A 17,763-nucleotide genomic window follows, 5' to 3' on the forward strand; every position below is an offset into this window, starting at 1 on the left:
GAAAGGCTGTGTGGTCCTCCCATCTCACTCCAGCTTTCTACTCCCTTCAATAGGAGACCTTTTAGGATGGCTGACTGACAGAGCCTGGGCGACAGAGCTGAAAAACAAGCAGATAAATCAGCCTCTGCCTTCCCAGTGCTCCTCCAAGAGCCCATCAGTCAGCTAAATGGGCAGCACCTGCCACAAATTTAAGCAAATCTGTTCTCCAGGAGGTGAAGCCAAGGGTGCAAGGATGTTTGTTTGTAGACCTGAGGCAACAGAAATGAACACGCTTTTTAACTTGATTTATGATCAATAATTGATCTTTCATCAACTACTGTAGAGCATTAGTATGCTCCATCCATCTATCTATCTATCTATCTATCTATCTATCTATCTATCTATCTATCTATCTATCTATCTATCTATCTATCTATCTATCTATCTATCTATCTATCTATCTATCTATCTATCTATCTATCTATCCATCCATCCATCCATCCATCCATCCATCCATCCATCCATCCATCCATCCATCCATCCATCCATCCATCCATCCATCCATCCATCCATCCATCCATCCATCTATCTATCTATCTATCTATCTATCTATCTATCTATCTATCTATCTATCTATCTATCCATCCATCCATCCATCCATCCATCCATCCATCCATCCATCCTTCCATCCATCCATCCATCCATCCATCCATCCACCCACCCACCCACCCACCCACCCATCCATCCATCCATCCATCCATCGTATAAACATGACTGTGTTATATATAGACAGGATATGTGGGGGAGCAGAGAGAGGGGGAAGACATGCAGCAAATGGTCGTGGCTGGGAGTCCAACTGGGGACCTCCGCGACAAGGACTACAGCCTCTGTTTGTGGGGCGCTTAGACCACTAGGCCACCAGCGACTAGACCACCTGTTGCTTTATTAAGGATCTGCAGCGACAGTACGGCTGAGCTCCAGGTAACCTTGTGGCTATAAAGGGTATCTCATGTGGCATCTGCTACAACTACTTCTATCCGTCTCACCACTATCATCTCTATCTCTCTTCATCTCCCTCTCTCCCTCTCTCCAACACAGTCTCAGCAGATGTGTGTCTAACATGAGTCTGGTCCTGTTGGAGGTTTCTGCCTGTTAAAGGAAGTTTGTCCTTGCCACTGTAACTTGCTAAATGCTGCAAAGTGCTCTGCTCATGGTGGATTAAGATGAGATCAGACTGAGTCCTGTCTGTAAGATGGGACTGGATCTTATCCTGTCTTGATGTTGGGTCTTTGTTAATAATAGAACATAGAGTACGGTCTAGACCTGCTCTGTTTGGAAAGAGTCTGAGGAGAAGATTTGTTGAGATTTGGTGCTATATGAATAAAGATTGATGATAACAGACACATTAGAAACTGTAACGTCACGTTAATGAAGCAACGTCATAAAGCCGTGCAGCTCTAGTAGCTTAAACATCATGGAGCCTCAGTTAGTGAGCGTACAGTCAGTGATGAAGATAATCTGAGTCTACTTTTTAGATTATCCACACAATAAAAGATTGATCACAGAGTCTTAGGACACTGGATTACGTATAAAACCTGGTCCTCGACTTTGTGTTCTTCAGTCGGCAGTCATGTTACAGGATGTTGCCACTCGGGGTGACTGAGGGGGCGTGTCCTGGATTGAACCCCTCCCCAAACCAAACATGGTGAAGTTTTGGTTCCAGTGACAGGATGATTGTCTTAAATAATAAACCAAGCTTTACAAGGGGTGACCTGTTATCTCCTGCATCAAAGTGAAGCCTTCTTCCACCCTGAATAAAAAGACGACATACATTACCCTGGATTATGATATATTAATATAACTGTATAGCTCAGAGGAAGACTGATATGATGGCATGCTATAGTAAATTGGGATTATTTCCTTCCTTCAGGTCCTATCGCTGCTGTTCAGAAAGCTGCAGAAGAGAGTGGAGCGAATGTATGCTCATAGATCACCAGTTCAAGTGGCATTAAAAACACCTCTCTTCCATTTCAGCCATGTATGTATTCATCCCCATCCTCCCTCTCTCTCCCAAGTCAGCAGCTCTAATCACCATCAACAGGACTCCAGTGTTGGGGTGTGAGCTGTTTGGCAGCACCATTTGTCAAACCTACAGCACCCATGGCAATCAGCACCTGACAAAAGCTTAAAGGCATATTATTCCACGAGGCGTCTCCTGTGTGCGCTGAACAGCCAGCACCTGTGACTGCTTTGAATGTCCGTCTGTGAGTACGTGCCGGGGAGCAGAGGGAGAAAAAAAAACATAATGTGATGGTGTGCCAGTTCAGAAGCGCTGTCTTATTAAATTATCTCTCTGCCTTTTACAGCAAAGCCCCCACCCTTCTCTTTCCATCTCTCTCCTACGCTAAACATTTGTCTTTCCATTCATGGGTGAATTTGTATTCCATTGAGATGGGCTCCTGGTGGCAGGCTGATGGTGGGAGTGGGGGGAGGGTGGGGAATGGGTGCAAAGTCCACATGCAGGCTTGGTGTTTTCCAGCTCACTGCTTGGCTACAGCACTCAACAGGCAGACAATACTGAAACCAAACCCTGTCCATGCTTATATACAGTTTATAATAAACGCAGCTCATAAAGAGAATGTATTAATGGTTTTCATTGAGCACACATTATGCTAATAATGCTAACATTTGTCAGTGAAGCAGGACGTGTGTTAAAATCTTTCAAATAAAATCTTCTTTTTCAAATCTTTTCTATTCTTTCTTTATATTTTACTGCTCCAGTGTTAATTAAAAATGCATGTGTTCAAATACATTATGGTCTGTTCTGTTTTTGCTCTGCCTCTTCAAAGCCTATAACTGTAGACTCTAACTGTTTGATGTGGACTCAATTTCCCCCGAGGGGATCATTAAAAACGCTATCGTGTTTAATCTTATCTTACAAATGTCAGGGCACTTCCTGTCTGACTCAGACCTCGTGCTCGGCTCTAGCACTGCATCATAACCTGCAATAATGGTGTCAGCTCTTCGGAGAGCTCTGTCTCATTGGCCACATGACTGTTTATTTAGCAACACTCCATTAAGTTGGCATGACTGCTATCACGAGGTGCAAACCTTTGGCTTTAATCAAATTGACAGCTAAGGGGCTGTAATCAATGGAACTGTTTACATACTGTCAGGCTGTTCATAAACAAATGACACCACCTGTCCTGGTGTCAGGGCTTCTTTGGGCCAGAGGAGACCAGATCTAGAAAGTGAAACATTTCTCCCTGTTTCTAGAGGCGACTATGAATGTTTGTCTTTCTTACCAAACACTGAAGATTTAACATACTGCTATGAAGTTAAAACCACATCTAGACACATTAATTCATTCACTGCATTCACACCAAATTCAAAACTAGAAGACTGTACCGGTTATCAGGACTGTCAGGCGGAGAAATGTGTGAAATGTCAACGCCATCTTCTAAATTGTCTACTCTATCTGTCCATGTGCCTCAAGAGACTTAAAGATTCTAACAGTCTTTACATTTAGATCATTAATGTCCATGGGAGCTTCTTTAATCCATACTTGTATGAAGCTCATGAGTAATGTAGGATGTAAACAACTTGTAGAAAAAAAGCTAGACAAACAGAAAACCAAAATCACTCAGAAATGATGAAAAAAGAGTGTTTGGTCTTATTAAATATCCACAAAGATAATAAAAACACATACAAGGAGCTCTGACTGCTGCTGAGGCTAAAGTGTGACAATGAAACACCCTTAATTACATTCAAGATGAAGGTTTTGAGCTACTCTGTTAACTTTATCTGGTAACAATAGTTTGAGAAAAGATGGAGAAACACATCAGCAGAATAGAAACAAACCAATGAAGGAAAAAGGAAAGGAAAAAAGCTGCGTTCAATAACACTAACTTTAAAGCACCTGTGATGAGTCTTTAACATGCTGTTGTCTCTTCATGAGCTACAGAAGCAACCAGATCAGGGTTCCCACTTTTTTCCAGAGATCATTTTCCAGGACATTTCCAGTGATGATCAAGCTGGTATGACAGTCTAAATTTAGTTCCTAATTTAGTTCCTAAATAGTCTAATATGTTCCTCTCAGTGGAAGTCTACATTGAAAAACGTGCAGTATGTGGCTATCTATGAAATCATCTCTTACATGAATCATCTCTTACATGCTTAAAAATTATGGCAAATTGATTATAGAATAATGGAAACACAGATGTACAGCACTTTAATGATGGGCAACTCTCATCTCAGCTTCCTCTGTTTAAAAAAAATATATAATTAGCTAAGTAAAAAAAGAGCCAGCAAAAGAATCTGGAAACTGCCTTACTGAAATAAATAAATAAATAAATAAATAATAATACTAATAATAATACTACTACTACTACTACTAATAATAATAATAATAATAATCAGAGGAGAACTGAATGAAAAAAATGTTTCTCAACTCAACTCAAACTCAAAATATACCTGCTTTATCATGGTTTGGTCATGTTGGAATAATTTTCCAGGACAATCTGTGATTTTCCAGGACATTTTAAATTTTCTCCCATTTCCCATGTGTTTTCCAGTACTGGAAAACTGGTCACTGGTTTTCCAGGTTTTCCAGGACGCGTGGGAACCCTGCAGATGCATTTGTATTGACTTTGATTATTTAAAAATATATATTTTAAATGTCTTAAACTCCTGTCAGGGGGTTAGAGGTCACCCCACTGCTACATCCTCCACGGCAAAGATTTTCAATGTGTGATATATTTGATCTTTAAAGCTAGGGTTGGTAGTCACGGAGAACCAGCATGAATTTGAATGTAGCATTTCCTCAGGACTCTGTCTAAGTTAACAACACATCAATAGTATTATTAGAAATAAAATACTTATAGTATTAAACAAACAGAAGCGTTAATTATAAAAACAATATGAGGCAAAAATAGGAAATTAAAATCTCAAGGAATATCTGATGATCCTAAAACCGGGCGATTAATGAACATTAATTTAACCCGTATGGCCAACAGTGTTATAATGCTGTGAACTCCCAAACCACAGAGTCTTACCACCCTGATGGACTCAGATTCACAGACTGCTCCGGCCTTGATCACAATGGATTCTGTCAGAAGTGTCTGAAAACATAAAGTGAAAAACCTGACGGAGAGAAACCTTTTTGTTCTTCGGGAGATACTGCTTTTAAAGCCAAGGCAGGCCCTACAGCACACCTCTTAAAGCCCTCTGACTATTACACACACACACACACACACACACACACACACACACACACACACACACACACACACACACACACACACACACACACACACACACACACACACACACACACACACACACACACACCACAACCCTAAGGTTAAGAACACAATATATGCTACAATAATAATAATAACAATGAAAAATAAATAAATAAATAAATGAATGAATGAAAAATAAATAAATAAGTTGCTGAATGAACTGAGGAAACGCTCTCATGATATCTTAATGAGGAAACACTGGAGGTAAAATAGGATGTTAAAACTCAACACAGGAAATTAAACTCACCAAAATAAAATACATTAATAAGATAATAAAATACTCAAATATGAAACCAGTAAAAGAAAATACGATGCTACTTAAAATAAATAAATAAAATAAAAAGTGACTTACATTTGAACTAGATAATAAATGAATAAATAAATAGATAGATAAATAAATGATTAAATAAATAAAATAAAAAGTGACTAACATTTGAACTAGATAATAAATAAATAAATAAAAAAATAAAAAAAATAAAAAAAAGTGACTTACATTTGAACTAGATAATAAATAAATAAATAAATAAATAAATAAATAGATAAATAAATAAATGAATAAAATAAAAAGTGACTTACATTTGAACTAGATAATAAATAAATAAATAAATAAATAGATAAATAAATAAATAAATAAATAAATAAATAAATAAATAAAAAAATAAATAAAAAAAATAAAAAGTGACTTACATTTGAACTAGATAATAGATAAATAAATAGAGAATGTCAGAGTGGGTGTAAGGGATACCCACTACCTGTGAGACCAAATCAACATAACTGTAATGTGAATGAACAACACAGGATCTATGAAATGAAGTTTGATTTCTTTGTTTTGTTTCTGTCTTTTGCTTGTTTGTTGTGTTTTTATTTTAATTTTATTTTTTATTCTTTGGAATCAAGACGACTAATTATTTGAATCACAGGATGTACTGATGTATTTGGACCTGTACACTCAATAAAATAAAATTATCTAAAATATATATATATATATAAAAAAAAAAAAGGTAAATAAATAGATAAATAAATAAATCAAATAAAAAGTGACATTTGAACTAGATAATAAATAATTAGATAAATAGATAAACAAATGAATAAATAAATACATAAATACATAAATACATAAATACATAAATAAGGTGAGATAAAACTGTGAAGAATAAACCTCAGTTTAAAGAGAGACTAAAAAGGTCGGTCTTGAGTTTACTCTTCAGACATCACAGACCATTTTTTCAGCAGAAGAAATCCACAGGAGCAGTTCTGCTGTCATAAGTATCTGAGAACATTAAGTAACTTTAGACCCCCAAACCATGTGACAGCGAGGTCTCACACTGTGACTGAGACAGCCAGCTGTCGAGGAGAGGAACAGTTAAAAGAACTGTTTGAAAAGACTCCATATTTAATATTTATATCTCTAAATCTTAAAATGTGTTTGATCTCGCCCCCCCATCAAACGTCTCCCCATCCAGTTCTCCAATTTTAAGGATGACAAGTTCCCCATATATCATTTGGGAAAAGCAATACATGGTGACAAATAATTAAACAAGTTCACCATTAACCTTTAGAGAGGTTTGAGGATCACCGAGTGCTCTGCTGACATTTCCAGTGTTTGTGAAAGTGTTGATTATTTGTAAGAGCACTCTCCAATTTATAATGTTCTTTTGAAACAGTGTGGAAGAGACACTCTCAGAGACAGAGTGAAGGAACGGCTTTTACTGACGGGGCAGAAAATCTGATGTCAACACAAAGTACAGTAATCAGAAATCAGCGTGCACAGAGGCACACGTTATTCATTATTCATACTGAGGACAATTTCACAACTTTAAGGCATAATCACTCTTATTTCAGTTTTTTCACCGTCTATAAAACTCCTCAATATACAGATCATAGTGTCTTCTATATAGCAGTGACACCTGTGGATATTAATGTTTATCCTTTAAAAAGCTCCCTTTTTTTGAAGAACTGCAGCATCTGTGGTATCAAACAAACACAGGCAGGAAATAATGTTCAAGCTGTCCACATATTTATGGTGAAGCTGCCATGTTGTTGGAGAGATATGCTCTGTAGACAGCATAAAGAAAGGAGAGAGAGAGAGAAGCAGTCCTCTGATGGTCTTTGTGTTCAGGGTAAACTACGTGTCCAGTTGTTTTTCTCTTCTTTTTTTCCAAACAAGCTTACAACATTAACATAATCGTAATCCGCTTTACGTCCCGGTCTCCTCAGTCCGTCCTCTGAAGCCCAAATTGAAATTCAGCAGAAACAAAAGAATGTTTCCCCAATTAAAGAAAAACTACTACTTGCATTATTCATTTGTAATTATGAGCTTCGTTCTATATGTTATTACATTACTGCAGCTCTGCTGACGTGACTGTGGGCCAGGTTCTGCCCAGAGGTAGAATCATTCGCTAATGGCCTCCATTTGTTCCCCATTCAATAATTATAATGAGCCTGTAAACAAACAGAAAACCCTGAAACAGATCCTGGCACTTTCCATGTTCTCCATTTACCGGACCCTGTGTGATCAAATATTCATAGAGCTCTATGGAAGACAATAAAGCAGCGGCATCAGGTTTCTCATGCTACACATGAGACCAGACCAAGAGTCTCACGCTGCTCAGTCTTTGTCTATGTTGCTGTGATGTTACACAGAATGAGGAGGTTTTGATGAGTTAAAAAACTATTTGGATCCATTACTACGGTGGCCCTGAAGTACAAATCACAACGGCAAATCAGAAAAAACAACGACATTAACCAAACTGGAAAAGGTAGGTACCTTCAGACGACAGACATATATATGTAGATGCCACATTGACTGGCTGAGTCGTGCGTCAACGTCGCAGCCATGTTGAATGTGGCAATCTGTAAAGATGTGTTCACACACATATGTAGAAACATGCCTCCTGATTGTTGTTAGATGACTACACCTACATCAGCCAAGAGGAAGGAGGGAATCAGCTGGAGACAAAAAGAGGACTTACTAAAGATCTGTAATACAGCAACACATTGCAAAAAGTTGGTATGGAGGCATGTTTATCTTGTTTAATCACCCCTGTAAACATTTGGGAACCAACAGCACTGATTCCTGGACTTTAAAGTCAAATGTCTGAATTTCCCATTCTTCCCTGATAGAGGATTTAAGCTGCTCAACAGTTCAGGGTCTCCTTTGTTGTATTTTTAGTTTCATGATGCTCCAAATATTTTCAGTGCGGGAGTGAGTTCAGCACCTGGACTCTTCTACTACAGAGTACAGGATGTGGTTTTGCTAGAATATGTAAGGTGTTCCTCAAGACGTCATTGTCTGGATGGCAGCATATGTTGCTCCTAAACCTATATATATTGTTCAGCATTAATGGAGCCTTCACAGATGTGGAAGCTACCCATGCCATGGACTCTTATGACCCACATACCATCAGGGACGCTGGCTTTGAACTGTGAGCAGATAACAAGCCGGGTGGTCCCTCTCCTCTTTAGGGCAGAGGACATGGTGTCCATGATTTCCCAAAAAGAATGTGAGATTTTAATTCATCACCACATAGCAGCCACTTCTCCTCTGTCCATCTTAAGTAGAACCAGGACCCAGAGAACTCCTTGGCATTTTCATGGTTCTACTGTGTATAATTTCTTCTTGGCAGGCGGTATGTTAACCTGCGTTTGTGGAAGCAGCCACAAACTGTTTCATGGATATTGTTGTCTTTGCACTATGTTCAGTTAAATACATCAGAATGAATTTTAATGAACTTAAAAGCATCTCAGCTGTTCTGGACTTGTGGTTGTGTGAATGTTTGCAGCGTGCTTCTTTCTTCACTTTAAAAAAGTATCTTTAAAATCCAGTGCTATCTAGTGTTATTCAATCGAAGGTCAACAACCTTTTATTAGGCCATAACCAAACTTCAGTAAGAATTTAGGATTTAAAGTGCATGATCCATTTTCAACACTAGAAAACTATATTCTCAAGGTTCAGTTAGGCTCTCCACTAGTTCGGATAAATCTTGATTTCATGCAAAGAAAAAGCAAACATGAAACTACTTTCTCAAGATAGGGCGGCTATGGCTCAGTGGTGGGGTAAGTCGTCACTTAATTGGAAGGTCGGGGGTTTGATTCTAGGTTTCTCTGTCCACATGCCGAAGTATCCTTGGGCAAGACACTTAATCCAGAACTGCCCCCAGTCGCCGTTCCATCAGTGTGTGAATGTGTTGTGAATGGGTGAATGTGACATGTGATGTAAAAGCTCTTTGAGTGGTCAGAAGACTGGAGAAAGAGAAATACAAAAACAGTCAATTTCTTTACCATAGAGAGGTAATGACCTGTCACAGCTGTTTCTGTTCTGACTCTATCTACGCTTGGATGCAGACCATAAGACGAGGAGGAAGCCCCGTGCTCAAGTACTCTGTGAAGAATTTGAGGTAAGCTATAAGGTACGAGTAGTTAAGCAGGAAGCACGACAGAAAGACTGGGATCAAGGGTTCTGGAGGAGTTTCCTGGATGCCTGGCAGCTGGACGTTCACTGTGGAGTGGTTCTGAAGCCTTTCTTAGATTAGCTAAGGAACCATCAACACAGCCAATCACACAAGTGGACCTGAGGGGTGTAGAGAGCACTTCAAACAGGACTCAAGCTTCTCTTATAGATGGACATATATTCACATCACACACATGATCTCCTCAGAGCTGATGTTGACTTCCCTGGCAGTAATCTCATTCGACAAAAGACTTCAAAAGGTGCATTTCGACCAAGAGTTCCGGGGTCTTTTAGCCCCCAGAACTACTTTCCCCTGAACTAAAAGGTTCCTGTGCCTCCATTGTTGTCTGGGTTTCGACCGCAGGCTGAAGTTCTGGTAGATTGTGTAAATCAGGCCAGTGATGTATGGAGAAAAAAAAAGTAAATGCACTACACCTCCAGACCAGTAGAGGGCAGTAAAACAAAGACAAAATCATTATGAGCAAAACAACAGTTAGCCTGTTAGCATGAAGAGACTCAGCTGGCGCTGTTTTAGATGGATTCACTGAATCAACACGTGAGAGGAGATAAGCGCGAGTAGCAAAGACGTTTCAACACGCCTTTAAAATCCTTTTGAACTCAAAAAGCCGTGGCAGAGATCGGCCGGTGTTTTGGTTTAAACAGCGACCCTGTTAACTGGAGACTCTCAGCCGGATGCATCCCTCATAAACGTCTTTAGACGATCATTAAATATCTGATGAGGATATTTTGAAATCTTAATAAAAACTAAACTAGTTTGCATTCCCAGGAACTCCCTCTGTGTTTCAACAGCTGTGTAAACTCCACAAACACTGACACGTTCAGCTGAAGGTCTCCAGTTTACAGGGTCACTTTTAAAACCGGAACACCGGGAGAGACGCATTCACGGTGGGCTGAGAGAAGACTACTGTTACAAGCTGCTAAATCAAGAGAATCACAGCTTCTTCTTTTGAAAAGTACACACACATACAAAAAAGATAGAACAAATAAAAACTAATGAAAGAAAGATAAATCAAGTGAATCACAGATGTGTGTGATGTTATTGTGGACGGAGGGAGGAATAAAAACACTGCGCTTAATCTACCAATCAGACACATTCAGAATTGCAGGCCCTGCCCCCTAAAAGTCCCGGGACCTTTGAAAAGTACTACCTTTCGAGCAGGGGCTTTTTAAGGGGGAGATTAACTACCCCTGAACTAAATTTAGACCCTGGTCCACCGGTCGAAACGCACGTAGTTCAGGGGTAAAGTTCCTGCGGTCGAAAAACGCCTGAAGAGTCCTGATAGAGAACAACTTCACTGGGACTTTTCACTCTGTGTATGACTGGCCTCAGGTGATACCATGAAATAGTTTGAGAGATTGGTAAACAGCAATGATATGGCACTACCTGTTAGCAGTAACGTGGGATGTATTTTTTCTATAAGTCTGCATGAAGACTTTTGGAGTATAACGTTTCCATACACACTTGTGAAGGGTTGAACACAGCTGTCTTCACCCTCAGATTTGGAAAAATTAAAAGACAACTACTACTTTCTCATACAAAAGAAATGATTTGATGTTTCGGAGCTGAAAGGTGAGAAAACTGTGGATGTGGGTTCGCTGAATTATCAAAAGATAGGAAAAAACAACAACACCAAAACCAATTTCTGCATCTTGAAATTTGCTATTAATGTAAAAAAGTCAATCTTAGTTTCAATACATGAGAATTGAAAAAAAAACATAACCAGACTCGGACTCAAGATTCCTAGAAGCAAGTAATATTCATCTGCAGAATGTGCCTGAGCGTGAAGCTTACAGACACACATCGGTATTAAAAGCATCCAATTGGTACAACGATTTCAGACACAAGGGAAATGCTCCAACTACACCCGTAATTGAGCCTGTGATAGTCTTTGCAACCCTGATAAAGGCATCCTAATGGGCTGAGGCAAATTATTTGCTAATCAGCAAGGCTTGCAATGGTCTGGAATGGAACTGCAAAAACGCTCCTGAAGACACAAGAGAAGCCTCTGAAACAGCACCGAGCACACACGCAATGAGGAATGTCAGTCCCTTAGGTTGTGTGTTTCAACATCTTCGCAACAGTTTCACTTTGCAGAGGGAGATGCATGTCAAATGCCAGCTGAAGAACAGTGAGCCCACTGAGTTATTTGCCTTCATCCCCTCTTATTTCTGTCTCAATAGATTCTTGCAATTCCATGCTCAATCTGCTGCTGTGTCATTTTGCAGATTGCTTTTCCTTGCAAGAGCAGGACAGCCCCAGCTGACTAATCAAAATGCTGGCAGGGCCCAAAGAGAAACCCGGTATCTCAGAAAACAAACATCCGCAGAAAATCAAAAGTGATTTCAGAGGATGATCACAGATGGTGCGACCAAAAAGTGCTCCTTCAAATTCTGTGTCCCCGCTGATTTGCACAATTCCCAAGCTGCTGTCTACACTTCTCTGAAATAGACGGTGGCCCATTAGAAATGCCAATAACAACACTGCTTGAGCCCCATTTTATAGACTCATGCACTGACTGACAGGTAGAGATTTCATTCTTCATTTGGATAAAATACACTGAAAATTTTAAATGTTCCCAACATGAACAGATCATGCTATCACATGTAAAACTGTGAACGTTCACACACTCAAAATCATGGCTGGGATGTAAGCCTATGTTCGCTGTGCTACATTCACACACACACACACACACACACACACACACACACACACACACACACACACACACACATACGGGACAAAGACTCACCCCACTGCAAAGGAGCAAGCTGCAGGTGCTCCAGGACCAGCTGGTTGAGGACTCCCTCCACACTGGCCTCTCCAGTGCGCCGCAGAGAAGGGTGGATATAGTTAAGGAAAGCAACATTTCAAGGGTTGGTTAGATGAGACATTCAGCTGTATACACAAGTAAATGATGCCTTCAATGTCAGCAGCAGGTTAAAACATGAATCAAAATGTAGACTGAGAGAACATAAGGCTAAAACTGCAACAACAAGAAGATGCTGTGATGATGATTTTAATGTAAAACAGTGCATTTTGTTAATGCTCTTTATCTCCCTCTATCCCTCTCTTCAACTCGGTCTCAGCAGATGTGTGTCTAACATGAGTCTGGTCCTGCTGGAGGTTTCTGCCTGTTAAAGGAAGTTTGTCCTTGCCACTGTAACTTGCTAAATGCTGCAAAGTGCTCTGCTCATGGTGGATTAAGATGAGATCAGACTGAGTCCTGTCTGTAAGATGGGACTGGATCTAATCCTGTCTTGATGTTGGGTCTTTGTTAATAGTAGAACATAGAGTACGGTCTAGACCTGCTCTGTTTGGAAAGAGTCTGAGGAGAACATTTGTTGGGATTTGGCGCTATATAAATAAAGATTGATTGATTGATTGTACACAGTTGTAGATGTTTGATGTTAAATTCTCCATTGATGCTCCTAAATCATGGAATACCCTCCAACAGACTTTGAAGCTGAGATCCTTTCCATCTCTTGCAGAGTTCAAGACCTTGATCTCTGACCACTGTGTCTCAAACTGTATCTGTTTTAATTAATCTATTGTTTTGTGTATGATTGTGTTTGTTTGTTTGTTTGTTTGTTTGTTGTTTCTAATCTAACTGTGATCTCGACGACATTGGAAATGAGGGAAACCTCAATGTCTTTTCGAGAATAAATAAAGGTTTGAATTGAATTGAATTGAAAATATTTCACAGGACAAGTAAAATGTTGAGCTATTGTTGAAGCATATGACATGTCATTAGTATTTGTTTTCAGGAGATCATGAATGTTTGTACAACATTTTCATTTTTAGTCAAATAGCTGCTTAAATTCATTGGTGTGGATGAGTCACGTACAACTAAACTGATCCCCCACAAGCTCGGCTCCAAAATTAAAGAATTGCATAAAGGTAGTTCAAAAATGTTGCTGGTCAATCAATCAATCAATCTCTATTTATACAGCACCGAATCCCAACAAATGTTCTCCTCAGACTCTTCCCAAACAGAGCTGGTCTAGACCGTACTCTATGTTCTATTATTAACAGACCCAACATCAAGACAGGATCAGATCCAGTCCCATCTTCCAGACAGGACTCAGTCTGATCTCATCTTAATCCACCATGAGCAGAGCACTTTGCAGCATTTAGCAAGTTACAGTGGCAAGGACAAACTTCCTTTAACAGGCAGAAACCTCCAGCAGGACCAGACTCATGTTAGACACATCTGCTGAGACAGTGATGGAGAGAGTGGTAGACCAATGAAACGGGTGATCTCCCCGTCACACTGCTGTACTTTGTTCTCGTGCTATTGTGAAATGTTAGCATGCTAGTTTAGTACACTTATAAAAATGTTTAAAACAAAAGAAAGAAAAACATTATACATGTCTAACAGCTGCATGTTAGCAGTGTTGGTGTGAGCTGTAGTGTTGAATCTTTGGTTTGACTTCAGCCGATCCTTCTATACAAAGACACACAATGAGTTTTAGTCTTTTCTTTGGACTTTACACTCTAGTTATCATTGGAACCATGGCACTGGGAAATGTGTAAATGTAACAACACTGTCAATTAGTTATGAAGGCTAACAATACTGTTATCAGTCATACATAATGAGAACTGCAGCTAGCCCCTCATGGAGACTTCAAAGGAGAATGAAATACTGGGATGTATGAATGGTCAGTTTCTGCTGATTCAGGAACTGGAGTGATATTATCGTCCAAAGTGACAGCAGCATAAAGTTACAGGAGGGAAAGCAGTTCCTTTGAAACCATCTTCATGTTATTTTTCTGTCATGTATTTGGATGTTGAAGGCGGCAGAGGTAACGACATCTGAAAGTGATCTACACGCTGTCCATGTTTGAACGAAGCTTCAAAACAAATATGACTGTCAGAAAGCAATTACCCAGATAATATGTGGTGATAAGCACAGCGATGATCATTTACACTGCTGACATTTGGGACAATGGGTGAGACAAGCAGGGCCCAGAGCACTAAACCTGTGTCTATTAACCTTTGAGCGAGAGTACAGTGTGCATGAAGGCTGAGAGAGATGCAGACAAAACACTGTGCTGAAAGTGCTCCCACTGTGCCTGCTGGATGGTTTCCAAAGTCAGTCTGACTCATACTGAATGACATGTCACAACATGCACCTGCATCATAGTTGACTGAACTACAGCAAACAATGGCAGTGTTGTGGCTTTGAGCGCTTGGAGCATGAACAAACAGAGCTTCCACTTTAAGGCTCCAGTGGAGCTGTTTGATAGCAGGAGCACCTAGTGGCTACAGCACAACTTTATCTGGGTGCTGCAGAGGCCTGATGGTCAGTGAACCACGCGCCCAACTTTAGACTTGAATTCTTAGTGGGCCCTCATACAGGTGGGCTTTAAAATGGACACACCACGTCATATAATAAATTAAGAGCACACTGTACACAGAATAGCTTGGTTTGTAGAGCAGCCTTGAAAGTACTGCATGATTTCACCCTTAGTGAAGTGTGTGCAGAACATTTCAATTACAAACAACTGCTGTGGAAGGTTTCTTTGCATCGTTATCTGATATTATGCAAGAAACATTGGCTTGATCCCAATAATGATGTTAACTCGTTCTCAGAACAAAGATGTGCTCAGAAAATAAACTATTTAAAGCTGGGGTTGGTAGTCAGATTTAGATACACTCTTTGTTACACTGGTTAAAATGATCTTTATGTCCCGATGGTAGGGATGTGAGGATATATCTGAAGACTGTAAAAAAAAAATAAAAAAAATCGACACAAAATAAGGGTGGATTAAAATCAATTCAACAACATTTTTATCTGGATATTATTTTTAAACAGTAGAAGGCACTATCTGCAATAAACTCTGTTTTTTCAGCATCATGAAGTCTCTTGCTGCTCTCTCGTCCCTCGCTGAGTGGAGGTGTTTGAAGTTTAAAGCATGTTTCAGAATCAGCTGACTGAAGGTGTTGCTCACAGCGGAGTCGCTCAGCTGAGTGACAGGTCTCCACGAGCGCTTTTTTTCTCCGCCGCTGGACTGATAATGACTCGGTTGCACTCCCAGCTGACACCTGACCGTGTTTAAATGCTTATTTTTCTCAATGCGAATGAGAAAGCTGGACACTGAGTCCAAAATCTGATCCTGTTCAGTTGTCCTGTTGCAGTAAATCCACATGTTGTAGTCTGAGTCTTCACTCTATGACCATGCGTCCACAGAGATTATTTATAAGCCTGCTCCTCACGTTGATATTCAGCGTGTTTAACATTTTGAACACCTCAATATGATCTGTAGCTGTTTAATACTGTCAGTAATATACACTGAGTCGTGAAGGAAAGTTTGAATTAGGGAAAAAAAAGCATTTGGCATTATTTTTGACATGGAAAACATTCATGGTTTTTTTTATGATTAAACGATAATTAATACTTAACATTTCCAAAGATCGATCACAGAAAATACTTGAAATTTTCATCCCTAATTTAAAGAGATTTGCCTTATTTGTTTTAATATTTCATACTTTCATTTGGGAATTGTTCACTTTCCGTTTCTCTATAATTGTTTTGAAATTTTCCAACAAGGTATTTTTGTACAGTGATTTTAGTTTTTTTACAAGGTGCTGAAAAAAAGTGTGCAGTGGTTTTATTTGAGGTATAACACACCTTAAAAATTAAAAATGATTACTTTGTTTACAAATAAATATAAGATAAAAATATATATATTACAACTGTCCATATCTGAGAATTGAAATAAAATAATTGTTATTTCAATTTTGAGTTCAATCCGGTTTACTTGAAAATCGTTAGAGAATCGTGAGTGAATCGTATCGTGAACCAAAAATCAGGATTCGAATTGAATAGTGGGTTGAGTGTATCCTTACATCCCTACCCCATGGTAATCAATACATAATGTGTTCTTAAAAAAGAGGTAAAAAAAGCTGCTATCTACAGCCGGAGTAAACCTGGGAAAACACCAACCAATCCCTGCCATCAGGAGCCAAATGATGAAACCAATCAAATCCCGTCCTGCCGTTCTGCCCGCCTCCTGTAAAGCGTACATTTCATGTTTGTTTGTGTTTTTAACTTTCACTATGAGAATGTTTTGGTGTTTTCTTACCGCTGAGTGAGACATGAGTTGACGTAGTGCAAAACACAAACCATGTGCTGAGGACCGGTTTTGAATCAGTCACCATCATATGGTCATGAATCAGCGGCGCTCGTGCATGTGAGCGGGGGCGTCATTTTGGAGGATCACCGAGGGGAGGGGGGGAGGGGTTAGACGGAGTCCTGAGGAAATGCTACATTCAAATTCATGCTAGTTTTCTGTGGCTACCAACCCTAGCTTTAAATGAGCCAAACTTTAAATACAGGTGGCGCCGAAATGTTTTGAAAGCATTAAATAGATTGTTGAATAATTCACAGCAGACATTAAAGGTCCCAAGTACATGAATTCAAATGACTTAAGTCATCAAATGGCTTTAAATCTACTGCAAGACACTAAACTAAGAAAATGGTTGTATCTTTGTGGCAAGTGTTTGACAACTACATTTACAGTACCAGCTGGTTTCAGAAACCAACATGGGTCTTTTAATGCTTGGAAACAGTGGTGTCACATTTTTTTTCTCGCAGAGCATGCTTCGATTCCACAGTCTGTGACACTCTCAGCACTAGTTACAGCACATGCAGCACAGCATCAAGAGGAGGAGGCCATGGTCCTTCTATAACTGGTTCAAATCATAGACTGTGTAAAGCATGGACGTAGACTCAGTCTCAGGAAATGCTACCTAACTTTTGATCGACCTAGCAAAAACCCAGAGGTGGAGTTGAGGCAGCCTTATATGTATGAAAGGTGATATATAAATCAAGATGAGTTGAGTTTTTTGTTCCAGGCAATTTTTCCTGCAAAGATGGGCTGTAGAGAGGCGTGGCCTTTTGCAGCCTATGTCAAGTGGACACTTGAGGTACTGCAGTTTTTATCACTTCTGCATGGGCTTCATTTCTCAGGAGGCTACTGCTTGGTGAAAACTTAAGCAAAGGTATC

General features: G+C 39.6%; 1 protein-coding gene across 5 annotated transcripts in view; it reads right to left on the reverse strand.

Moving 5' to 3' along the window:
- Positions 1 to 17,763, reverse strand: part of trappc9 (trafficking protein particle complex 9) — a 388,126-nt gene that overhangs the window by 105,292 nt on the left and 265,071 nt on the right. For all 5 annotated transcript variants that reach the window (XM_034704883.1, XM_034704882.1, XM_034704884.1 and 2 more), the window contains one exon: positions 12,504 to 12,594. In XM_034704883.1, coding sequence (XP_034560774.1) covers positions 12,504 to 12,594 — 91 coding nt within the window. The remainder of the gene's footprint in view (positions 1 to 12,503; positions 12,595 to 17,763) is intronic.

The sequence above is a fragment of the Notolabrus celidotus genome, chromosome 16, assembly GCF_009762535.1.
Source record: "Notolabrus celidotus isolate fNotCel1 chromosome 16, fNotCel1.pri, whole genome shotgun sequence".
NCBI classification, from domain to species: Eukaryota; Metazoa; Chordata; class Actinopteri; order Labriformes; family Labridae; genus Notolabrus; species Notolabrus celidotus.